The 24,689-nt window shown below is 42.9% G+C and overlaps 4 protein-coding genes across 5 annotated transcripts; 2 read left to right on the top strand and 2 right to left on the bottom strand.

Annotated features, from left to right (window-relative positions):
- The first annotated feature begins 1,832 nt into the window (after nucleotides 1–1,832).
- LOC115681680 (FT-interacting protein 7-like) lies at nucleotides 1,833–5,510 on the top strand. Its single transcript, XM_030605699.2, has one exon. It carries the CDS (start codon nucleotides 2,092–2,094, stop codon nucleotides 5,170–5,172), a length of 3,081 nt encoding a protein of 1,026 aa, XP_030461559.1. The 5' UTR covers nucleotides 1,833–2,091; the 3' UTR covers nucleotides 5,173–5,510.
- Nucleotides 5,511–6,411: 901 nt separating this feature from the next.
- LOC115681751 (sialyltransferase-like protein 2) lies at nucleotides 6,412–10,432 on the bottom strand. Its single transcript, XM_030605810.2, has 12 exons — nucleotides 10,186–10,432; nucleotides 9,981–10,054; nucleotides 9,782–9,871; nucleotides 9,597–9,674; nucleotides 9,348–9,448; nucleotides 8,786–8,978; nucleotides 8,620–8,710; nucleotides 8,485–8,549; nucleotides 8,244–8,398; nucleotides 8,060–8,141; nucleotides 7,613–7,722; nucleotides 6,412–7,128 (listed from the first exon to the last, which is right to left on the bottom strand). The coding sequence occupies exons 1-12, from the start codon at nucleotides 10,271–10,273 to the stop codon at nucleotides 6,933–6,935; spliced, it is 1,323 nt and encodes a 440-aa protein (XP_030461670.2). The 5' UTR covers nucleotides 10,274–10,432; the 3' UTR covers nucleotides 6,412–6,932.
- Nucleotides 10,433–12,939: 2,507 nt separating this feature from the next.
- On the top strand, nucleotides 12,940–13,839 carry LOC115681630 (V-type proton ATPase subunit G1-like). 2 transcript variants are annotated; one of them, XM_056311958.1, is made up of 4 exons: nucleotides 12,940–13,008; nucleotides 13,114–13,209; nucleotides 13,380–13,480; nucleotides 13,577–13,839. In XM_056311958.1, the coding sequence occupies exons 1-4, from the start codon at nucleotides 12,948–12,950 to the stop codon at nucleotides 13,718–13,720; spliced, it is 402 nt and encodes a 133-aa protein (XP_056167933.1). In that variant the 5' UTR covers nucleotides 12,940–12,947; the 3' UTR covers nucleotides 13,721–13,839. The 2 variants fall into 2 exon arrangements, with proteins under 2 accessions (XP_056167933.1, XP_030461485.2); XM_030605625.2 differs by having other exon boundaries at nucleotides 12,946–13,209.
- Nucleotides 13,840–16,645: 2,806 nt separating this feature from the next.
- Nucleotides 16,646–17,525, bottom strand: LOC115681693 (transcription factor bHLH118-like). The gene is made up of 3 exons (XM_030605719.1): nucleotides 17,226–17,525; nucleotides 16,838–17,149; nucleotides 16,646–16,717 (listed from the first exon to the last, which is right to left on the bottom strand). Exons 1-3 carry the CDS (start codon nucleotides 17,523–17,525, stop codon nucleotides 16,646–16,648), a joined length of 684 nt encoding a protein of 227 aa, XP_030461579.1.
- Nucleotides 17,526–24,689: the final 7,164 nt, after the last annotated feature.

Raw genomic sequence — 24,689 nt, 5'->3', positions numbered from 1 at the left:
AAATCTTAGATTCAATATACATAGTTTCATTGTTAAACATGCCAATGTATTATTTAATAATGTTAAAGTAGCACTATACTTTTCCGTCTTTTCAGAAAAATTATTTCTTTCTTTTTGACCAGAAGTTGGAAAGTGACGGAGGCCTGCGGTGGCTTTGACGGCCAAATGGCGATTGTTTGTCGTCTTTAATGGCCTTCGTTTCAATGCCTCGGCTCCAAGATGGACCCAGAAGTAACTTTTTCGAAATTGGGTAATTTGTTTGGTAAGAAACTAATCCCACTTTCTTTCCTCTCGTACAGGTCGTTTTTTACCGAGTTGATGCAATGGCCGGACCTTGCGACCTAGCTACCGAACTGACTTAATCGAGGGGCGATGCCTGCACCTCTTCTTTTCTGATAGGGTTCCTATTATTTGGAGTGTCTTTGATTAGTGGAGATAGTGGTTTTGATAGATTCAAAACAATCCAGTGGCTATGCTTTCGTGATTCCAATTCATTTTGCTTGTCGTCAATTCCCCTCTTTTTTAATGTATACTATATAGACTTTTTAGATCGAGAGTTGAGATTAAATTGTCCAGACAAAAGCTTGGCGGGGTTGAGCCCGAAAGTTTCGTGCGGGTCAAATTATTCAATTCATGGACTCTTCGTACTTAATCTTGTGAAAAAAAAAAATCTCATTTTGTCAAGCACGTCGAGAAATGCTCATAATTCCCTCTCTTTTCTTCTGTACAATTCAGAGGCACAATGTAATATAGCTGGCTATCTCAAGATAAACAGGCGCAACAACTTTTCACCACGATCCCCTCATTTAAATCTGAGTTCCTCGGGGACAAAAATCGCACCCACGATCGACCATCAACTCCTTGCGCTCCCCCGCGCCTGTAGGCACGGGAGGCGCTTTTACCATTAGATCAATCCTTATCTCTTGTTTTTTGGGTCAAACAATCCTTATCTCTTTAAAAAGTGAGCAAAAAGGAGCTTTTGCGTTCTTAGCTGGAATCAGTGCGATCCATGCAAAGAGACAAAACTCAGCTAAAGACTAACCAAGTGCATCTCGACGTCACCAAGTTTATAAAACTCTTGCTAACCCTCTGCCCAAGCACAAGAGTGTCCCAAAAAGCCATAGTCCCCTCTCTTAAAGGGTCCAAGAGATTACCATGTTCCCATCAAGAAGAGGCACTGCAAAAGTCCTTAGGAGCAGGCTCCGCTTGATCGTCTTCATCGCTAAGATATCTTCATAGGGTTTGGGCGGTCTGCAGCCACAGAGAGAGAGAGAGAGAGAGAGGGAGAAAATACCATGTGACCTTCTTCAGTGGGTATGCTTGCTCGGGGGACCTCTCCTTTTGCATCTCTCCTTTTGCTTTTGGTTTTTTGTTTGATTGGGGGGTTCGAGGATAGGCAGGAGGATCTTCTTTTCTGGGTAGACAAAAGGAGACTCATCAAACAATGCTTTGACATCTACCTCCCTCCACACCATTGGTGGATCAATAATGGATATACCCTTTGGAGAAAAGAGGGAGAAAATTCTTCTTTTTCTTTTTCACTGTGTGTATTTTTGGGGCAAAAAGGGGAGACGTTCTTGAAAAAGAGAGTGATGGACATTATTTTTGACAGAACGGGGACATTTCGATGCATCCAAGCTTTGCCCCTCTTTCCACATCAAAGAATCTCTCTCTCTCTCTCTCTCTCTCTACCTAAGCATTAGTCTTCATCATATTCATACCCCTTGGTCCCCCCCACAAGTAGATTAGAGTAGAACCCCACTAAATTAACTCTCTCTATCTCACTGTCTGACATAAGAATCCACCAGAATCACTCTCTATCAAACATCTGTGACTTCCAGGGGCCACCACTCACCACCAAACGATCTCTCTCTCTCTCTAACATGATGTTTGTTTCTGTCTTCGTACTCCAAATGAGCATCCCATCTCCTTTACCACCAGCTACTCATCTCTCGATACAAATTTTAACTTCTCTCTTTTGGCTCTGTCCTTTCCAAGAACAGTTGCTCCACCCACCATTCTAGATCGAAACCGCAAGCTCCATCATCATAGCACTTGGGCGATTCTTGAGGAGAAACCACAGTACCCACGATGCCAAACCTGGTCGTGGAAGTTCTCGATGCGAGCGATCTGAAGCCCAAAGACGGGCAAGGGTCGGCGAGCCCGTACGTGGAGGTGGAGTTGGACGAGCAGCGGCAGAGGACGCAGACCAAGCACGGGGACCTCAACCCCCAGTGGAACGAGAAGCTCGCCTTCAACGTCGGCGACCCAAGGAGCCTCCACAACAAGACGATCGACGTCCTGGTGTACAATGACACCAAAGGAGGCCATCGCAGGCAGTTCCTCGGCCGGGTAAGGATCTCTGGTGCTTCGGTCCCTTTGTCTGAATCGGAAGCCTCGGTCCAAAGATACCCACTCGATAAGCGTGGCCTGTTTTCCCATATCAGTGGTGATATTTCGCTTAAGATTTATGCCACTCATGATGGTTTTGATGCGTACGTGTCGCCCCCAAATGTTGGTCCTAATGATAATGTTGAAGCTGCAGAGCCACCTCTGCAAGAGCCCGATTTTAGAGATACCAAGCTTGGTAACGACCACGTTGGTGTTGATCATCATCATCATCATGATGATGTCAATTTCGATGAGAAGAAGAAGAAGAAAAAGAATAAGGACCCGGAAGTGAGGACCTTCCACTCCCTCGGAGCTTCTGCTCCAGCCGGCGCTCCTCCGGCGTCGAGTTTTTTCTCGGGTCCGGGGGTTGAAGCCCATTTCATGAAGGAGAAGGCGGCAAGCACCGAGACCAGGGCCGGTTTTGCCCGCGCAGGCCCAGCTTCCGTAATGCAAATGCGTATGCCAGGCCAGAACCCGGAATTTGCCTTGCAGGAGACTCGACCGCCCGTCGCAGCACACATGCGCTACCGGGGAGGGGATAAGACCACGACCACTTATGATCTCGTCGAGCAGATGCGTTATCTGTATGTGAATGTGGTCAAGGCCAAAGATCTTCCTACAATGGATGTTACGGGGAGCCTCGATCCCTATGTGGAAGTGAAGGTTGGGAACTACAAAGGAGTCACAAAATACTTGGAGAAGAACCAGAACCCCGTGTGGCGTCAAATATTCGCGTTCTCGAAGGAGCGGTTGCAGTCGAATTTCCTCGAGGTGAAGGTGATGGATAAGGATACAGTTTCGAAGGACGATTTCGTGGGGAGGGTCGTTGTGGACATATTGGAGGTGCCCGCTCGAGTTCCTCCGGATAGCCCTCTGGCTCCTCAGTGGTATAAACTGGAGAACAAGAAAGGAGAGAAAGTCAGAGGAGAGATCATGCTTGCCGTGTGGATTGGAACGCAGGCCGACGAGTCATTCCCTGAGGCTTGGCATTCCGATGCGCACAACATTAGCCACACTAACATGCACAATACTCGATCCAAGGTCTATTTCTCGCCGAAGCTCTATTACCTTCGAGTTCTCATCATCGAAGCTCAGGATCTTGTTCCCACCGAGGGGGGTCGACCGGTCGACACTTACGTGAAGGTTCAGCTAGGGAACCAGGGAAGGGTAACTAGACCTTCCCAAATGAAGACTGTGAATCCCATGTGGCAAGAGGAGCTAATGTTTGTGGCGTCTGAGCCGTTTGAGGATTTTATAATCGTCTCTGTCGATGAACGGCTAGGGCCCGGAAAGGATGAGCCCTTAGGGAGGTTGATAATCCCAGTTAGGGATATTCGGCAAAGAGCCGATACCGCCAAGATGCCTGAGCCGCAGTGGTTCAACCTCCACAAGCCATCTATCATCGAAGAGGGAGAGAAGAAGAAGGAATTCAAATTCTCTAGCAAGATTTGCATTCGGTTTTGCCTGGAAGGGGGGTATCATGTTCTTGACGAGTCCACACATTTCAGCAGCGATCTTCAACCGTCGTCGAAGATCCTAAGGAAGCAGAGCATTGGAATTCTCGAGCTCGGGATCCTGAGCGCTCGAAACTTACTTCCCATGAAGGGGCACGAAGGCCGAACTACCGACGCCTATTGTGTAGCCAAGTACGGGAACAAATGGGTCAGGACCAGGACTCTCCTAGACACCCTGGCTCCTCGGTGGAACGAGCAGTACACTTGGGAAGTTTTCGACTTGTGTACCGTGATAACGATCGGAGTTTTCGACAACTGCCACGTCAATGGAAAAGATGAGGCTAGAGATAAGAGAATTGGGAAAGTGAGAGTTCGCCTTTCCACTTTAGAAGCCGATCGAGTGTACACTCACTACTACCCCCTCCTCGTCCTCCAATCCTCCGGCTTGAGGAAGTACGGGGAGCTCCATTTGGCTCTACGGTTTACTTGCACCGCATGGGTTAACATGGTGGCTCAATATGGCAGGCCGTTGCTCCCGAAAATGCACTACATCCAACCCATACCGGTTCGGTACATTGATTGGCTCCGGCACCAAGCCATGCAGATCGTGGCAGCGCGGCTAGCCCGGGCCGAGCCACCCCTCAGGCGCGAAGTTGTGGAATACATGTTAGATGTGGATGCCCACATGTTCAGCTTGAGGAGGAGCAAAGCCAATTTCAACCGGATCATGTCCCTTCTTTCGGGTATCACCGCCATTTGCAGATGGTTCGACAGCATTTGCCACTGGAGGAACCCCGTGACCACCTGTCTCGTTCACATACTGTTTTTTATACTCGTTTGCTACCCGGAGTTGATCTTGCCAACGATCTTCCTGTACCTTTTCGTGATCGGTATTTGCAATTACCGATTCAAGACGAGGCTCCCACCTCATATGGACGCCCGGCTGTCGCAAGCGGAGAATGCCCATCCAGACGAGCTCGATGAGGAATTCGACTCATTTCCCACGTCCAGGCCTCCGGATATGGTGAGGATGAGGTATGATCGGCTGCGGAGTATTGCAGGCAGGGTCCAGACTGTGATTGGGGATTTAGCCACACAAGGCGAGCGAGCTCAATCGATATTGAACTGGCGGGACCCGAGGGCAACCGCGATCTTCATCATCTTCGCATTGATATGGGCAGTCATCATTTACGTCACTCCGCTCCAGGTTATTGCCGTTTTGGTCGGGCTCTACCTGCTGAGGCATCCACGGTTCCGGAGCAGGCTGCCTCCCGTACCGGTCAATTTCTTCAAGAGATTGCCGGCCAAGTCAGACATGCTACTATAAGGTAGAGTTCATATATATATATATACAAATTATAACTACATATGAGTCTTGTCCTATTGATTCAATATATATATATAAGACAATGGTTGACCAATAAACCTGTAGATGTGGTATGTTAGAGCAATAATATGCCAGCCACTTGCTGCCTCAAGTCTATCATCACTCATATGAAATCTGGCTTTCCACTAGGACCTGCATTCTCTCTGTTTCTTTGGATAAAGGAAAGGGCAGCTCTTGTTCAATTTCGATGCTTTATCGCCTTTGTGGCTCACTAGTAGTGATTGCTGCAGAAGAACTTTAGTCTGTAGCATCTATCATATCGTTTTCTTTGTTTGGAAGATTATTGAATGAATTAGGTGACATATATTCATTTCCTGACATACTTTATCGAGTACCCCCTATATTTTATGAATGATGATTTCGGAACTCCTTAAGTTTCCACACGATTCCGGTTCCAGTATCGGACTAAAATGCATGGATATGCAAACAGTGCGTTGATAAGATTGTTTTCCAAAATCTATTTAGTTTGAGACGGACTAATGTCTTGGTTTAACGTGTACTTTTAAAGAAGTCAGTTTATAAACATGCCCCTAAATGCGAAACGACAATAGAATATGAGTTGATCATTCTAAGTCTGATTAAGCTGAAAAAACCGACATCATAGGTATTTTTTCAATTACTACCGGATCCTCATAGTCCATTCCTGGAGAATTGCTACATCGGTTGCCTCTTCCCACTCTTCAAGTTAATGAGATGGATTATCTCTTCTGCGACCACGTTTACTGGATAAACTGTTGTTGACGAAAAGTGGCCTAATTTCCTAGCCGATCGCCGTTCACTTGATCATCATAGCTCTCTTTCTTCCCATGCATGGTCGGTCAGTTGAATTTGATTGTAAAATTTTCCATTTGGATTTTACTGCAAATAGGTCCAAAGTAAAAATAAGAGGTTTGCAAGAGATTCATGACTCCTGAGACTTGTGGAAACTTTATAAATGAGCTTGAACTGCATCAATTTATGTTACGGTATCTGTGGTTTGTCTTCAAGATTGGATTCATCCAGGAAATCCCCTCCCATGAGCTACGACACAGACTTTGCTTGCGATTCTCCACTTATACATGTTCGGAATCTGGCCCGGCTCCTGCAAATTTTCAACCTGATATTTGTTTCGGTCTCTACTCTCCAGCGAGATGCATAGGCCTTGGTTCTGCCACCTAGTTTACACCCACATGATCGGAGTAGAAACCAAAAAATGCATTGGCATTTCATAACAAAGGTTTCCAGGTTACAAAGGCAGCCAATTTACCTGACCAGCAGCACTAGAGCTCGCCGACCTAAGGATTTATCCGGAGAATGACAAACTCAAAAAAATCCCTGGCCTTTTTCCTAGGACTAACTTAGTTCAGATACATACTGCTCTACAATCACACTGAGCAAGAATTCTATCTCAAGTGACATAGTTATGCCAGAAATTGAACTAATTAATCCTACAAACAATGCGCTAGTTAATGGTTGACTGTATATCTCCACCATCTTCTTGCCTTTTGACAAATAAACTGCAAAATATTCTGACAGGACTGACAAAGAATATTACAAATACCAGGAAAATTTTTCCGCGCCTTTGGCAAAAGTAGCTCCCAGCTATTTCTAACTCGACCATGTTGTATAGAGGTAACCCTGTTGCAAACCACCGCTTCTGTATAAGTCCTATTCACCAAAGAGAGAGCAAACCTGAAAAACAATCGGAAGTAGCCACTGATTCAATCGGCAGGCACCGTGCAAAGCAAGCCATGTCCAGGACTATGCTCCAAAGGATACATCACTGTCCCTCTAACATATCTTCTATGGTCTATTGCCGATTTTCTGAGACTGGATAGTCCTCTAGAGCTCCTTTTAATTTGCTTTTTAATAATCGAACAAGCCGCCAGAGGGTCCAAAGATGCAGCTCCAACCCTCCTGCAGCCATACAGAAAAACAATCAACCAGACTCCAAACAAAAATCAACACCCAAAAATCTGATTACTTAAGAGAAGACTTTTACGATGTAAGTCTGTCAACTAGTAGTGATTAGGCTTTTACATTTTGTTGAGATAAACACAAAGATCATGGTGATGCCACTAAGTTACAGCAACGCAAGACTCACTCCATCTAGTTTTGCTTTTACCAAATTTTCAGTCTAGACTGGCAGGCAAAGATCATTGGATGCAAAGTTAACTACAGGATTCATGTCTTGCAAGAGAGGAAAATAAATATTTATCACTTGAGTTCTGACTCGCATCTTGGAGGTCAGAAATAGCCTATCAATCCAACTATGCCTGGAAAAAATCAAGCGATTCAAGTCTTGAAACACTATTTTGGAACTTGTTTGAGGGTTTGAGCGCGGAGATACACAGGAAGCTATTAATTACAATCAAGAATATGGACAAATGGGAAGCGTCACCTTAACACTTTCTCTGATGCAATTCTCGCAGCTCTGATTAAGCTACGGCTTGGCAACCACTTCACAACACGGTGTGGAGCAGCACGCATTGGAGAATGAATCTTGATGAGCTTTACAAAGCAAGATGAAAAAATGACATTAGATAATGTTAATTACTAAAACTGCCAGGTGAGCATTCTAACATACAGTGGGATAGAATACGATGATGATACATTTCAGAAGTACAAATTACAGAGACAGGATAAAAAACTGAAACAAGTTAAGAATGGATTCAAACCTCAAGCAAGAATTGCATTTGACTTGTCATCTAAATGATAAAATAAAAATTCATCTAGATGCATCACCAGATTGATGTAAAACCAAATCCTATTGCCAGAGTCTTCCTAGACTTTATTATAGAGAAATTTAAAGGTTTGGTTGAAAAAAGTAGATAAACTCTTCACATACCCCCAGGCACTCCATCATCTGATAGTAAGCTCGACCATGAAGAGGTGTATGACCCTGTCGAGATTCCGAAAAGTATCTAGTCCTGAGAGAACACTTAGGAAGGATACATGATTAGGAAAACCAGAGATCCACAGTGAAAACATGAAAGAGGTCATACGATATACGCAAATTACTAAATCTATACCATTCTTTATAACCAGGATCCACGGTGAAACCGTACATATCTACTGATTCACACATAGACAGAGCAAATTCAAGAGCCTTGAGCCCAGTCCCTTTAGCAGCAGATCCGAAGGATGCCCCTAGCATAAGGTACACAGGATTTTTTATAGGAAGTTCCTGCAAAAGGCAAAACCGTGCCAAGTAAGGAGGATGCTCCAAACACGTCTACTAGACAAATTAAGAGTAAAAGGAAACTTACAGACCCTTATCATCTTGCTCATGATGTCATGGATTGTTGTTTTTATGATCAGAACTTCCTTCCTCGTTTCTGCAGAAGAGTATCGTTACTATATCTTCGGTGGAATCAGAGAACATGATAAGTAAGGTGCCACACATACCATCTAGCTCAACAACCTTATCAAGAGCTTTTGCCGATCCCCTATTGAGAAGACGAAATGAACTTTTCTTTCCCACATAATCCGTATAATTCTGGTAGACACAGATAGTCAGGAGCAGGCAAAGTAGAGTGGAAATGAAATTTGCACATCCAATATGAAATTTGACCTGGATAGGTGCACCGTTTTCCCGGATGACAACATCATAATCATCTATCTCCTTTCCAAACCTTGTTTTTAGAAGATCTCCAGAGTTACCAATGACAGCACAGCGGTCGAACTGCCGTGGAAAGTATGGGGGTGTTTCAGGAAGTACCAGAGAAAGCTTCTCCTTGCATAGAGTCTTATTTTCACATCGGTTGCTGGAACGCAAAAATATACCTAGTCAGACTACTTGTGTGCAATCTTTCTGCAGCTCGCTCTAGTTGGATATACAAATTTCATATAACAACTACCTAAGGTGACTGAAACTTTGGAAGAATATAACCAAGGGAAGAGAATGGACGCTACTAATTTCATTTGCAAAACAAACTTCATATACCTTAATAGCTGGAACTGACTGTATGCAAGAACGAAATTTCCTATATATTTTGAAGAGATTTTAATAAATTCCATCCTACAGACTTCCTCAAAATGTTTCTTTCTTTTCTTTACCATTATGGCATTTTCTAACAAAGCAAGGGCCGAATCGAACCGTGCATAACATCGAGAGAAATTTACAAGATACTTACAGTTGTATTCCTTTGTTAATCCTCTGCCACGCGTAGTCTTCCCACCCATTCGGCAAAGCATCGAGGAACTCCCTGGTAAGTATAGTGGTACTATTCCTCACCTGTGGCAATCAACTCACTACATAATAAATCAATCGCGTAGCGTATCTGATTTCTCCGGAACCAAGTTCAATGAAAAAGGGGCCACATTTACTCGTTCCTATCTTCAATATCTCAATTTGCGTTTCAATTTACCAACCGTAGGCTCACCTGTTCCCATGTAGCCACAGCTTCGTAGAGATTGAAATCGAAAGACAAACCATCAAGTTCTCCAGATTTTGGATCTCTCTGTCAAACAAAAACCCATTTCACACTCAAAGAAAACCAAAGAGAAACGCAACTGCCCGAGGACAACGGGATTGCCCCAAATGGCAAGAAGATACCAAATCACCCACCCATTTGGACACAGTATCGGGAGGGAAGCTCATGGCGACTTCGCAAATAGTCTTCCCGCCGACGGCTTCCAATCCCAATCCGTTCGCCTTCTGCACACGAACAGCAAGGCGCGAATCGTGACCCGTGCCCACCACGCGATCGATCCGGAGATCAAGGGAGGAAAGGAAAGAAAAGGGGAGGGGAGGGAAAGCGACTGACCACGCACTTTCGGAACTGGCCCTGCAGAGACCGCAGGGCATCCATATCGTCGCCGGAGAGCCGGTAGCCGTCGTCTGCGGCGGCGCACAAGAGCGAAAGGCACAGACACGGCAGGGGGGGAGGGGGGGTCAGTAAAGAAATCGCAATGCACTCGAACTTGCGGGGGGCGACGAACGAACGAGCGAGCGAGGAGGAAAGTTTTTACAGAAATCGGAGACGCCGGCGATGTAGATGCAGAGCGCGACGAGCCCGGAGGTGAGGGCGAGCAAGAGGCCGAGCTGCAGCACCCGCATGGCGGCCGTCTTCTTCTTCTTCCTCGAGCCCGCCAGAGGAGGAGGAGGAGGAGGAGAGGGAAAAGCTTCGAGCTTGCTGCGATGGCGAGACGATGGACGCGCACGCTCCGTCTCGCTCGCCGGATCTGGAAGAAACCAAGAAAAAAGATGATGGCAGCCGAAGTCGGAGAACCGGAGACGGGGGGAGCCGAGCCGAGCCGAGCCGAACCCGAGTCGACGCGGCAAGGCAACGGAATCTAGGAATGTTGGGCTAGGGGGGGGGAGGCCCATTAGAAATGGGAATAGAAGGCGTTAGTCATCCCCCTCATTTTTTTTTTCAATTTTATTCGATTGGTTTTTAAAACTATAGTCCTTTCTGTTTATATTGGTCATTCCAATTTAAATAGTGTATAAAAAGTACTTTGACATGAATTGACATGTCGGCATTGATTAGACCGATCGATTGATGTAATATTAAAAAAAAAACCATAACCGAAGATAAGTGCGCTACTGAGGCAATGGATAATTGCCGACAGTTGTCATCGAGCTTGGTTGCGTTCTACCGGTTTAGGTCAGGCTCGGGTGAGGCTAGCCGATATGCTAGGTGCGCCGCCGCCTACCCGAGGGGCGCAAGCCTAACATGAGTCCCATCATCTCTCATGTGCATCGAGTACTTCGATCAGATTCACTTTGTCAGCTCGTACTAACTTTTTATTCATCTTTTCCAAATATAACGAAAGGTTAACAATTCAAGAATGGAACCCAAGCGAACAAAAAGAAGTGCAAAGACCCATTTGAACGGTTTGCAAAAATTGAAGGACGAATGATGCATTTTGCCCTTTGAAATTCTCCGGGAGATTAACTTTTAGTAGGCTTAGTGTTACTAATTTCCATCAATTCGCATTACTAATAGAATGTAGTATATTTCTTTTAGGGATTAATGACACAAATGGTTCATAAAATTTGGTTTAATGTACGATGTGCTCCATCAACTTTTAATTTATTTAATATAGTCTATAAATTTTAGTTTAATATTTAATGTGGTCCCTGAACTTTTGATTTGTTCGATATACCAAAAGTTCAGGAGCTATATTAAACAAATTAAAAGCTTGGAAACCACATTGCACCTTGAGATAAAGTTCAGAGACCCCATTGAACAAATTAAAAGTTCAGGGACCACATTACACATTGAGCCAAAGTTCAAGGGGCTACTTATGCCATTTTCCCTTTCTTTTAAGAAGTCAAGTGACTAAATTACGATAAAAGCATATGTTTCGTACTTTTATATAGATCGTGACCAATATATCAATCTTACCTTGTGGTCTTGTTCTTCTACACTTAATTAATATGAGAGATTTCTTTAGTACATTAGAGAGAGATTAATAACGAGTTTTTATCCTAATTTCACTTTTTTGTTTGTATGTACTAATGTCACATTTTAAACGGTCAATGTTGGCAAAGGTAATCCTAATACCATCCAAATTTTATTAGATTAATATTACTTGATGTGAGGGGCACTCTTAGGAGCTGTATCTCTAGTCGGAACTCGGTGTGTTTGTTGGGATGAGAGGAACTGCCACACTTGATAGGATTAGTCGAGTACTTAAAAAGCGTTGGACATGATATTGATATAAAAGAAATACTTGTTGTGGGCTCAGGATTATGCTTAATCACTTTATATGTAGATATCACATTGTCTAGACATAAATTATTGTCAATAATGAAAACTTTTTCCATCGACTAATTCTTTCAAGCAACACAAGTAATCGATTTTAGGAAAATATTTTTCAAATCATTCATTCTGCAAAACAAACGGAGCCTTGTAGTTGCATGATATGAGATATCAAGCCTATAAATATAGTATTTGACTTCTCAAACCCTTGAAGGCCCGGTCAGATCCAAATGCACAATCGCGATCGAGGGCTGAACCTCTCGTGGCCCTCACCTCCATCCGGACCGGGTCGCCTAAAATCTGAGAGCACGTCCGGATAATCAAAACACCCACGGTTGAGAGCGGAAGTTGTACATGGGTAAGTCGATGTGCCGGATACATTGGATCTCCCCACCTTCTTCTTTCGTCGTCTAACTCGAGTGTAAGAAGGTCTCCAAAAACACCACCCCGGAACTTCCTCGTCCGTGCTCTTGACGATTGGCGCTCGGCCGAGCAGATCATGGACCTCGATGTTCCATTGATTACACGACCCGACTTCCCGGACCTCCGGTTCGGACCTTGGGCGAGAGAGAAGTTTAGCAACATCAACACTCTAATTTCGTCTATCTGGATCATAGCACCGGTGCACCTAGGGTGAGGACATACTTTGTACTTTTGTCATTTGTGTCTCTGATATTTGGTTTCAAATAAAACCTTATTTCATCACAATCCACAAGCTCTCACCTGCTCAGCATCGATGTAATCGAACATTAAAATTAAAATTTGTTAAATATAAAAAGGGAAAGAAAAAATAAAGAACTCTAGGATTGCAAAGTAAAACATGCCGTTGGATTCTCGAAGCCAATACGACGCCACTCCAGAGGAAGAATCTGTCAAACATGTGTCCCGATGAAGTTGGGAGCGAACGAAACGAGTGTAATCAAGTTGGAGGTACTTGGAATGAAACGAGCTAATCTCGGCAAGAATGTCGGAGAACATGTTGTTGTCTTACGCAATTAGAATTTTCTTGCATGTTGTTGTCTTATGCACTTGGAATTTTTTTGTTTGCATCAATTGCTATACGTTGCGAGTCTCAGGAGTCTCGATCTGCCATTGCACTCTTGGGTTTTTCTTTTTTGCATTCATTTTCAATTCGTAACTTTGATCCGTGTTCGCTTCGTTATCGAGCTTCATTCGGCAATGTCGTCAGGATTTACAATGGATTCCATGAAGGGACAAGGAGGGATTCAGATGCTGTTAACAGCAGAACAAGAGGCTCAACAGATCATTTCGAGTGCTAAGAATCGTAAGGATAGAGCAAATTTACGTTTCTTTAGTTTTTAAGATGTCGCACTGTAATGTTCTCCTTTCGGAAGAACAAGTTTATCATGTGGGCGAGAATTTCCCTCCGATCATATTTTTCGTCGCTCTTAATCGATTTATCGGTATGGCTGTTCATTTTATTCGATTCAACAGTGAAGATAACGAGATTGAAACAAGCAAAGGAAGAAGCGGAAAAGGATGTTGCAACATATCGATCCCAGCTAGAGGCTGAGAACCAGAAGAGGATTGCTGAGGTACTTTGTGCTTATTTTGTAGCCGAAAAATCTTTTCTTCTTGGTTAATTTTATCATCGTTCGTATGGACTAATGCTTGCTGTTTGTAACTCGTAGACGGGTGGGGCGTCTGGAGCGAACGTACAAAGGCTTGAAGAAGAAACAGACGCAAAAATCAAGAACTTGAAAGAATCGGCTTCGGTAGTCTCCGGGGATATAACCGAGATGTTGATCAAGTATGTTACAACAGTGAAGGTGTGAAGACCGATTGTATCACTTTCATTTACTGAGTTCAGCGTAGAAGAGGATCAGTGCTTCTTTCCATTTCATTCATGTAATGGTATCGGCATAGGCCATTTCATATGTTTAGCTTGCTCTCCTGTTCTTGGGCTTTTCCCTCTCAATTTAGCATGACTGTTGTATATGAAAATGCTTAATTTCACTTAAACCAACACATGGTATGAGAATCCAAGTGAACATAAACAGAATCGCTTGGAGTCTATCATGATCAAAAAAGGTTTTGAAAACAAAGTTGTCGTGATAATGCAACGAACTTACGTAGTTACTCATAGAAAAGTTTTGGTTTTCAAGTACTTGGTTTTGGTTTGGAATGAAAATGCTCTCCGTCCGACCGTGCATGTGGTGTTCATTTTCGCCGTTCGTATTCTTTCCTTTTTCATCATCTTATCTTCCTTACCTTCCTGTCACACCGATCAAATCCACCATCCTGCCTCACTCGTTGTCTCACTCCTATTTCATCCCCCATCGTCCATTTCGCATTCCCTTCCCGATTGTCGCTTGGAATGCTAGATGCACTCCAAAGCTTGAACACTTCCTTTGGAGATGCTGTAATGAAGCTATTTCCACTAATGGGAATCTTTTCCTACCCCTTTTCTGATGAAGTCGAAAACATTGAGCACATGCTTATCCAATGCAGTGAAATGTGGAGGTATCTGGTTTGGTGGTGCTGACGTTAATGTGCAAAGAGAGCACATTTTTTAGAGGAAATGATTTGCTGCTTGCTTTAACTGATGGAAAGGAACTTTCCAAAGAGGGTAAGGTCAACATAGCCTTCTGTTGTTGGGCAATATTGAAGAGTAGGAACCGGACTCCGGTTCTGCATAAGAATGTGAGTAAGAAGGAAGCTGTAAGCAGAATTGAATAAGCTTGTGGGAAGTTCTTTTCCTTGAGGAATGTCAATGTGCTGGATGGGCAAAAAGGAAGTCATGAGCAGACTATAGAAACTCGTTGCACATGGTTTCTCGACAGATTATTTTATTTGAGAATCATGTTTTGTTTTTTTCTTCCTTTAGGTCGGATATTTGAGAATCACGTTACCTGCCGAAGTTCCGACTGCTTTTCGTGATAAAAAATTTTGAAGTTGAGGGAAGTTCTTAACAAGGCCACATGCCTATAGTACTAATTCCCAAGAGCTCTTTGACTTTCATTTCAATTATGGCAATTTATATCCACCCATGAATTCTGGGTATATGCAATTTAGCTCCTGTTAGGGCAGTACCTATTGATTATTGACTAGACTGTGTTTGGCCAGCAAAATCGCACTTTCAAAGGGGGAAACTACCAAAAAAGTCATAAACCTATTGCACTGGTGCTAGTTCAGTCAATAAACCTTTTTAATTGGGTCAATTTAGTTCTAAATTTTTTCACATTTTGCCAATTTAGTCCATCCGGTCAATTTTGACTAGAAATCGGATGCCAACCATCCTACGTGGCATGGCCGGCGTTGACATAGGATCCATGGCGATGAAAGTAGGTATATGTCGTATAGATATGTCAAAGGAAGATGGCATGTATGGGGCGAGAGTTGAATACTGTTGCTTTTGAGAAAATAAAAATCAAATGGGAGATACGTTTTTATAGCTTAATCAAACCAAAACTTTTCTAGGTAAAACATGTATTGTTCTGAAGACAAATTTGGTTAGCATTCATTTAGCCACATCAGTTAATTTGTTTTTTAGCGAGTTCGTTAAAAAGAAATAAAATATAGCACATTTGCGTTTCTATCTTTTTGAGTTTATGAATTAGGCAAGAACATGGATGGACTTTGGAGCAAGATGATTCCTTCATGACCAACAACTTAAAAAGAGTTATCTAGTTTGTGAAACATGAGCAAGATAATCACAGTAAAGCTTTAATATATAAACAACCGTGAGACTAACGATGAGTAGATCTCGCTGAGATACACTCGCCATTTGCAAACCACCACACAAGATTTTGAAACATATACAATCGGCACCGTATAAAAATAATATGATCCATAAAGTGTGTTTCGTGATAACTTTTAAATGATGAATATACCTAAATATACACGGTTCATATAATGACGATCTAACTTTTCAACGAGAATATGTTTGCATGATCCGGCCTTTTGATTTGCGCACTAATTTCCACCAGTACATGCTACTTTACAAGTCATAGGATCACTGTACTTAAGAAGCATGTGATACAGTGTAAATCTGCAGTCAAACCTTGAGTTTGAAACCTGCCTACCTCCATCCTAAGAAGCATAAGCCCTCGGATCGGCGAAATGATATGGTGACATATCAACTTCTCTCTTTTGCACACACGTATTTGTGTGCATATGTACTAAGTCAGTAAGTCTGTATATGAAATCAGCAAAGGCAACAGTAGCAACCCTCTCCAAATACATGGAATCTGCTACTTCCTCTAGCAATCGTTTTACTATATAAGATCCCCTGGCAACCAAGAATAACCATGTAGCATCCAATCTAACTGTACTTTCTACTAAAATATGTCATTTTTTTATTTACACGTGCTAATTTTAATATTACAAGCAGCTTTGTATCAGTCAATTATAAGTTAATGAATGGGGAAAAAACCCTCATTTGTTGAGTTAAATTAGATTACATCAGATAGTTATGTATACAATCCATGTCTAGATAGGGATAACCCAGATAATATTATGGCGATTTGGATGCGCTAATTATAAAATGATTTAGCCTCAATGCTACCTAGCTAATTGAGAACAAACCCTTCAAAAGTTCTTAAAAACCCAAGTCTTGTAGGATTGAAAACCAACTTCTTGTGCACACAAGAGAAACATCACTTACACAATTCTTTGTCCAAGAGGTCTGATGATAATAGAAATTTGAAAGAATAATGAAGCTGTTCATAGGAATCAATTAGCAAAAACAATATTCTAACTCAGTAGTCCAAAAGCACTTCATCGAGTTTCGATTGCAGCCGAGCTATATCGAGACACCTGGCATGGCAAACCTAAAGTAGAGACCCGAGAAAATAAGGGAATGAATTCTTAGTACTTAGGATCATTTTTCACGAAAACCAAAATGACACAGAAAACCCTAGTTCTACAACACTTCTTCATGAGAGTTATACCTCGGATTGGATGGTGTGGATGAATGTCACTTCGCTAGTTCTAGTGGAAACACAACTTGCTACACTAATTCCTTCTTCAAGCAGGAGTTGCAGCACCTTTGATAATGGAAAATTATGGTCTTGGTCACTGGAACTAGCACTTCTGATGATTATTTCCACTCCATCCAGACAAGGCCTTACACTCAAAGCTCTCACCGAACAATCACCACTCTTCATTTCATCTCTTCTACTTTCCAGCTCTTTGATCTTCCTCTCTTGATGGTTTATGTAACTTACAGCCCCGCTTATATGGTCCGATGTCGCCCGCTTCCCCTAAAACTCCCATGCACAAAAACCCTAATTCAGGGGAAAACATCAGAATAACAAAAAATATAACCTCTCTGATTACCTTTATATACTCGAGAGGGAGCAATGATCTGAGAGACGCGTAAAGGGTGCTCATCTCTTGCCGCCTCCGCCGCTCGATGTCTCGATGCATCTTCTTCTGATGATCACAATCTTCATCCTTTTTGTTGCTTCCGCTGAAGGATATGAGTACAGATTTGTCTAAGCCCTTGTTCTTGTCCTTTCGGTTGGTGACGTGAAGGCCACGAGGATCTTGATCATCATGGATGATCTGATCCTCCGGAATCAGGTAGCGATTTGGTGGGAGATAGAGCAGATCGTTGTTGGGTTGTAAAGGAAACATGTTACTCGTGAAAGTATAAACTAATGGAGGAGCTCTAAGCTTTGTGCTGCAATGGAAATGGAGATCAAAGAAGAAGAAGAGTTATAGTAATCATGTTAGTGTGTGTGAATACTATATTCTCCTTTTTGATGGGCCTCATGTGTCGGGAGATTCTTGAAAATCTCCTCGGATTAGCATAATCACTTTAATTAAAGCTTAGGTATCGTATCCTGTTCTTAAGGCACACCAGACCTTATCCACCTTAATACACACATGACGTATCAATGGGCTTTGTATAATACGATAATTCCACTACATTACCGGTAAAGAGAAAGATTTTCAATTGATTTAGTCATGGTCTTCAAATAAAAATACGCGGAAAATGACGAAAACTATGTCAATTTTTGTCCCATATGGCTGTCGTCCGATGGAAAAAAAAAATGATGAAAACTATCTCATTTTGAATCTAACAAATAGATCAAAACCGATAGTTCATAAATGTTTTGGACTATAAATGCATGGTGTGTTTCAGCTCCAAGAGAAAAGCTTGAGTCTTAAATTCGAAACTCCTTAAAATGCCGGTTCGTTGAATTGCATGACATAAAGAGAACTTTAATATATTCATTACAATTTTCCACAAAGTGATATAATCGTCACAAATATGTATCGAGAAACTAACTTCACATACAAGGTTTCAGTTAGCTCCTTAAAATTAATGAAATGGTTTGTTTGTTTGAAGGAAAACTGTTTTCGATGAATTATTTTTTGACTTTCCGGTATTTGGACGACGGAAAACTAATCGATTTATGAAAAACGTTTTCCATGGACTGAAAACAACAAAATTCAATTAGGGGACAACAATTTCCCCTTCTGGCAAGAAGGATATCAATTTCCCTAAACCACCAAATAAATGAAACTAACAATTTTCCTTGAAAATAATTTCCATGAGAAATATTTTCCTTTATCATGAAGTTTTCAAATAAACAAATGCAACCTTAGTTTTCATTTGTTTGGTGATTTAAGGAAACTGATTTTTTTCTTGTTAGAGGGAGAAGTCGTTTTCTCCCGATCTAAACTTGTTGTTTTCAATCCATGGAAAACGTTTTCCATAGATTGATTATTTTTCCATCATTCAATTACCAAAAAGTCAGAAAACAATTTCCGAAAAACAGTTTTCCTTCAAACAAACGGATCCCAAGTATGTATATGAACATCAGACCATTGTGTTAATTTTCTTGATTGGTTTAAGATCATGGATAACTTTGTTGAATTGACAACGTTTGATCACTGAGACCAAAAGAGCGGGCAAAGAAAACAACTACATAATCTCTTTTAGAAAGTGCTTGATAGTGCTTCCTCAAAAGCGATGTATATTTGCAACTTGGCTAGGCAATCCTTATGGCCACAACACCTTCATAATACGGTTCATGAAATATGATTCCCAACCATTGCCCATCAAGTCAACATTCTAAAAGTTTAGGGCTTCGTTCTTTTCTTTCTCTGCCAGCAAACCTCCTCAACTCCCAAAAAACTCTTCTCTCTTTTAAAGCTCTCATGTAGACTCTCAACTTCAGTTTATGAAGCTGAGAGTCTAATTAGTCTTTGATTTTCTTTTTCTTTGCTTTGATTGTATTTTCTTTTCTCTCTCAATTTATTTTGAAAGTTTGTGCGTGTGAATAAGTTTCTGTAGCTGATATTGGGTGAACTTGGAGACCAGTTCGGCCATTTGTCCAGTTGACAGCCACCAAGGAGGTTGTTTGTGATATGGCTCTACAACCTCTCTGAGATTATACCGCTCTCCTCTCCCAATTTAGATTTAAGTCCAGATTTGGGGGTTTTACTTTCCCAAAATAGCTTTAGATATAGATCTGGGAGTACCTTATAGGTATTTGATTTGTATTCTTTCAACATATTGATGTTAGTTTTCTAGTATGGTGATGGTGATGAGGACATTGTACCTAAAGGCTTATTGCAGACTAGGGGTAAGCATGGTTCGGGTGGGCGGTTCCCACCTTAGAACCAGGAATCGCCCGCTAAGGACCGATTCCGAAAAATTGAAATCGAAAACCGTTCGTTGGTTCCATGGATCTACTCGGGAACTAGATCGCCACCAGTCCTCAATTCCTACAAATTTGTATTTGTCAATTAATATCATGGTCCTCAAGTTCGACGAACGAATGAATGTGTTAGGTGATTGGCCCCCATTCCATCTGCAGACGTGGCAAACGATGACCAACTTCAAGAATCTCTCGCAGAAGAGAGAGAGAGAGAGAGAGAGAGAGGGGGAAGGGGGGGGGGGGGGGGAATCTCCCAGTTCGTATGTGCCACATGACGGAATTTGCATACACACATGGATTGCCAAACAAGAGTCGTAAAGGCGGGATCAGATTCAAAAAAGTGGAAAAAGGGGCTAAATGAAAAATAATGAATCTCAGTCAAACCAAGTTGTCAGACTTTCAAACTTCCAACCAAAATCAATCCAATAATAATAATGTTAAAATGCGCCAACTAAAAACCAAGCCCTTTCCCCTCTCTCTTTGTCCCTTTTTTTACAGAGTCACCATCTTTATATAAGAGTCGCGCATACTCAGAAAATACCATCCCCAATCGCAGATTTTTTTTAAATATATATATACCGGTCTAGGTGGGTAGGTGGTCTGTTCCGAGAATCCAACCAATCCCCATGGGAACCGCCGGTTCCGGGTCGATCCGATCCGGTTCCGGGCGGTCTAGGCGGTTCCCGATTCCTTTGCATACCCCAATGGAGTGGGAGGTCTTGACGTGTGTTCATCACTGAATGTAGTGATCTACTGCCAAACATTTATACTTGAAAAATCTATTCTTGAGGGATAAGAGTGTGTTTCTAGCTGCAAACTTTGCTTTGTTATTTGCATTCTAGCATTTGCTTTAATCCGCAGTTATTTGAGATTTGCTAGGCTTCAAATCCTTCTATATACCTCTCGAGTATTATTCTGAGAAATGAATGAAATTTTCTTTCAAAAAAAGAAAACGTTCTAATTGTGAGAACCCTTGCAAGCTAATTAATACCGTTTGCTCGATCAATGAATTCTTCTTGGGTCTTTTTGAGTTATATAGCGTTATGAAATGAAGGGTTTTGGAGCTGGCCAGCCTCTTTTTTCCAAGCAATCGCTTGCACACCCAATGAGGCTCCATAATTAATTAGGAGTCTGATTCGCATAACCAACTATAATTATAAGTACATGTGCTCATAAAAAATTAGATAATTGAATAATTAGTAGAAGACCAACATTGTCGGGAGTGGAATGTGTTGGGAGCACAGTAGAACTCCAATATCTATATTTGAGGAGATCGTCAAGATAGAACCTAAGTATAAGCTCAATAATATATCTTGGTCGACTCACGTTCACTCAAAAGTTAAAAGCCAATGAGTTATGGGCTAATTAGTATATGTTAATCCACACCGCATCAATTCTTCGATATGGGACTTTTCAAACACAACTTATATATACATCTCAAAAGAATGACGATAGGGCATTGTGTGGACGTCCCGGTTTATAAAGGTGGAACGTTTTTCCAACATTCCTGTAACTTTATAGGTGTCCTTTCTCTGACAACTTGTCAACTTATGGGGAAGTTTGGAAAATTGTTTAAAACGTCCTAAACCTATTGTACGACAGCCATTTCAATCCTAAATTTTTCAATTGTATCAATTAATCCTAAGTCTTTTGACGATTTATCAATGTAATCATTTCGACAATTTTGGCCAAAAATCGCAAACGTGGTGTGGCCGGTGGTGCTGACTTTGACAATTTTTTCGAATTTTTATTGATTTTTTTTCTTCTCTTTTTTCTTCTTTCTCCCACTTTGATTTCGTGACTCGCGACCTTCTCCCTTCATTTGCTCTACTTTCGTCATCGTTAAGTTTTCTTCAACCTCTGACTCACAACTTCACACTATTGTGACCAATTGCACTTACGAGGAAACCTAAAGTTTCACCACCACCTTCACACCCCTATCCATAACCCGACCCCCGAGCTCCCTCACAAACTTAACGAGTCGGTCCATGGAGCATCCCATTCTTCAAAGACAACAATTTAAGGAGAAAAGTTAATAAAAATGGATTTCAGATCTGGTCGGGTACAGGTGGGTTAAATATGAGTCACTAAATTTGCATTGGATATAAATGTATCAATTTGGGATGGATTATTTTCGACCCGTCCAAACCCGACTTGACCCACCCATTTAACGGGTCTACACATAGTCACGAAGTATAATAAACTCTAATATATATTATATATATTTACACGAACAATGTAGTGAGTCCAACGACACAAATTTATGATTGATAATATACTAAAATTATGGATGATACCAAATGTATTTGAATGTAAATAGTACCAATAGTTACCACCTACCATAGTCATCTAATGAAACAAGCAGTCCAAATAAACTAACATTTACTTACAAAATGATATTGAACAAATGAAATCTAATGCAATCATCAACTTTCTCCAAGACATTACTCTCTCCATCTTCTTAAACATCACTTTCTCCTCCGAAGAATTTAAGCGGTGTCAAGGAGGTCGAGTTGACGAATCAATGTGCATGAAGCAAACAATATCAAAATGATAATCAGGGGCGACCAATGATAATAATCAAGAAGACAAGTATGAATCAATTGAAGGAAGTTGAAAGTACCCAACCTATTATAACATATACCTGCAAGTCCAGTGAGGATCCTTTTGTCCCCTCTGACATTGTTGGATCGTGGGATGAAGTGCATCCAGTTGATCTCTCACAACAGACATCTCTGAATAAGGGGTGTCAATGGTCGGGTCGGGTCGGGCTTTCATCATACCCGACCCGGCCCGAAATATATAGGGTTACGCTTGACCCGACTAGACCCGACCATACCTAAGACCCCGTTCATCATATACCCCAAGAGTATGGCTGGGTCAGGTCGGTCTGGGTCGGGTTTAGGGTTTTTTTTTATAGGGACCAATCTCCAACCATTAATTCGAAATTGAACCAGCTAAGCTTGAACGAGAGAGAGCTGCTTTATTTTCTGCGACTTGTTCTGTACCTCCTCCTCTGTCTCTCTTTCTTTGCATTTGCAGTATCAGTTGAGCTCTGCTCACTCCACCCAATCACCACCCAAGAAGGCCCACGGGAGTAGCTCCGGAAAAATGAGCTCCGTCGCCAAGTCCAAGAAGAAATCGCCTGAGCCCCAGCAACGAAGCCCTGCTCCGACGACTGGAAGCCCTCGTCGGCCTCCTCTGCCATTGTTGACCGCAAGACCGTCATCAAGAGCGCCGACATGAAGGACGACATGCAGAAGGAAGCCATCGACATAGCAATCATCGTAATCCCTCTTTCTCTCTCTCTGATTCGTCGTGTCAATTTGGTGGATCACTCCAATGGGTGTCTATTATTTGGGCACGGAGTTCTATCTTCCACGATTCTGAAGCTGATTGGTGTGTTTTTTTTTGGTGGGGGTGATGCATTCGAGAAGTACAGTGTAGGGAAGAACAGGACGACCTCCGAAGCTCGGCACCACTTCTGAATCAAAGACGAGAGCCACAACGGTCGCTGCTTCGGTGGAGAGGATTAACGGGGAGACGGAGCTCGCGGGGGAGGTGGGGCTCGGCGCCAAGGCCTTGACCTATCGGTCACGACGAGTGCCGTGAGGGCGAGGACGAAGGCCACCACTGCCATGTTCACGAACTTCATGGCTGCCATTGCCATGAACTCGAGCTTTTCGCACGCCTTTAAGAGGTTGTAAGGGCGAGAAGGAGCTAGGGTTTCTTGGTTATGCTCGCGCAGAGAGAGAACAGAGCAAAGGGGAAAGAGAGAGAGGGGAAGGACTGTTCTAGATGAGTTACCTTAGGTGCCAGGGTAAAAAAAGCCCGGCTCGGCTCGGCTCGGCCTAGCCCAACCCTAACAATTACCCACACCTAAAACCCTTACCCAAAGAAGACTAAGACCCGGCCCTAACATACCCTAAAATTTCGGGCCGGGCCGAGTCAGGTCGGGCTTTTTTGACACCCTTACTCTGAATCATGATTCTTTTGCAGAGTGGAGGAATCGATCGAATGGAGAAGGTAGTGAGAGTCGACGTCGAGTGACTCGATCGTGAGAGTCGAGTGAACATGGGAGAGAGATTGGAGGCGAGTGAGTGAGAAAGAGTGCATAGACTGAATTTTGGGTTGGATCGGCATGTGCTATGCATGTGGGCTTGGGCCGTTTGTGTCCCCATGCGATCCACAGTTTGGGATGGAAAAAAAATAGCGTGACCATGGTCTCGGACCTCGAGACGTTTGCTTAAACGGAAACGCCCGACCTACATTCTCAAAATGCTAAGAAAAACGATACTATTCAAAACAGCCCGACAAATCCTTCCGTTCTCAACCCTTGCTACATTTGTCTTTCGAAAGGATTTAACTTTTGAGGAAGCTATTAGACTGAGGGGGTGTTTGGTTCGGCTTTGTGAAGGAGCTTTGAGCCTCCAAAGCCCTTTGGGGGAATTATGGAGTGTTTGGCAAATTATTTTTGGAACTCTTTGGCTAAATGTTGGCCTTCTCAAGGATGAAAGCTCAAGGCACCCCCTAGGGTGCCTTGATCTTTCAGCATTCTCGGAATGCTAATACCTCAATTAATGAAAATATGTTAGTTGCCTTTTTTGCCCTCAAAATTTGTCTAAAAATCCACTTTTGCCCATTTAAAAAAGAGAAACCCTAGTCTTCTTGTCCCGTCACCTCCTCACTCTCTTTTCTTTCGCTCAGTCACGCTCACCTCCCTTGCTCACCTCGCTCATCGATCTCCCTCGCTTGACTCGTGATGCCTCGCTCGCCGACCTCGCCTCACTCTCCGGCCTCGCGTCGCCTCCTTTCCGGCCTCACGTCGCCTTGCTCGCCGGCCTCTTGTCGCCGCCTCGCGTCGCCTCCTCGCTCGTCGACCTCCCTCGCTCGGCTTGCCGCGACTCATTCGACGACCTCGCCTCACTCTCTGGCCTCGCCTCGCCTTGCTTGCCTGCCTCCTCGCTCGTTGAACTCTCTCGCTCGGCTCATCGCGCCTCGCTTGGCTCGTCGCGCCTCGCTTGGCGACCTCGCCTCACTCTCCGGCCTCGCCTCGCCGGCCTCGCCTTGCCTCCTCGCTAGCCTCGCCTTGCCTTGTCTCCTTGCTCAGGTACGCTTAATTTGGGTA

Source organism: Syzygium oleosum, unplaced genomic scaffold (genome assembly GCF_021117445.2).
Source record: "Syzygium oleosum isolate NSW1041296 unplaced genomic scaffold, Sole_v2.1 Sole_v2.05, whole genome shotgun sequence".
Classification (NCBI taxonomy): Eukaryota; Viridiplantae; Streptophyta; class Magnoliopsida; order Myrtales; family Myrtaceae; genus Syzygium; species Syzygium oleosum.
Note: the sequence above shows the minus strand (reverse complement) of the source record. Positions and strands in the feature narration are given on the sequence as shown.

Excerpts from the sequence above, each read along its gene's own strand:
- LOC115681680 (XM_030605699.2), top strand. The coding sequence starts at position 2,092 with ATGCCAAACCTGGTCGTGGAAGTTCTCGATGCGAGCGATCTGAAGCCC.
- LOC115681751 (XM_030605810.2), bottom strand. The coding sequence starts at position 10,273 with ATGCGGGTGCTGCAGCTCGGCCTCTTGCTCGCCCTCACCTCCGGGCTC. Across the intron at positions 9,872-9,980 it reads GCCAGTTCCGAAAGTGCGTG|AAGGCGAACGGATTGGGATT; the intron begins GTCAGTCGCTTT and ends GTTCGTGTGCAG. Across the intron at positions 8,979-9,347 it reads ATTAACAAAGGAATACAACT|CAACCGATGTGAAAATAAGA; the intron begins GTAAGTATCTTG and ends TTTGCGTTCCAG.
- LOC115681630 (XM_030605625.2), top strand. The coding sequence starts at position 12,948 with ATGCACTTGGAATTTTTTTGTTTGCATCAATTGCTATACGTTGCGAGT. Across the intron at positions 13,210-13,379 it reads CATTTCGAGTGCTAAGAATC|TGAAGATAACGAGATTGAAA; the intron begins GTAAGGATAGAG and ends TCGATTCAACAG. Across the intron at positions 13,481-13,576 it reads ACCAGAAGAGGATTGCTGAG|ACGGGTGGGGCGTCTGGAGC; the intron begins GTACTTTGTGCT and ends TGTAACTCGTAG.
- LOC115681693 (XM_030605719.1), bottom strand. The coding sequence starts at position 17,525 with ATGTTTCCTTTACAACCCAACAACGATCTGCTCTATCTCCCACCAAAT. Across the intron at positions 17,150-17,225 it reads TCCCTCTCGAGTATATAAAG|GGGAAGCGGGCGACATCGGA; the intron begins GTAATCAGAGAG and ends TGGGAGTTTTAG. Across the intron at positions 16,718-16,837 it reads TCCACACCATCCAATCCGAG|GTTTGCCATGCCAGGTGTCT; the intron begins GTATAACTCTCA and ends TCTCTACTTTAG.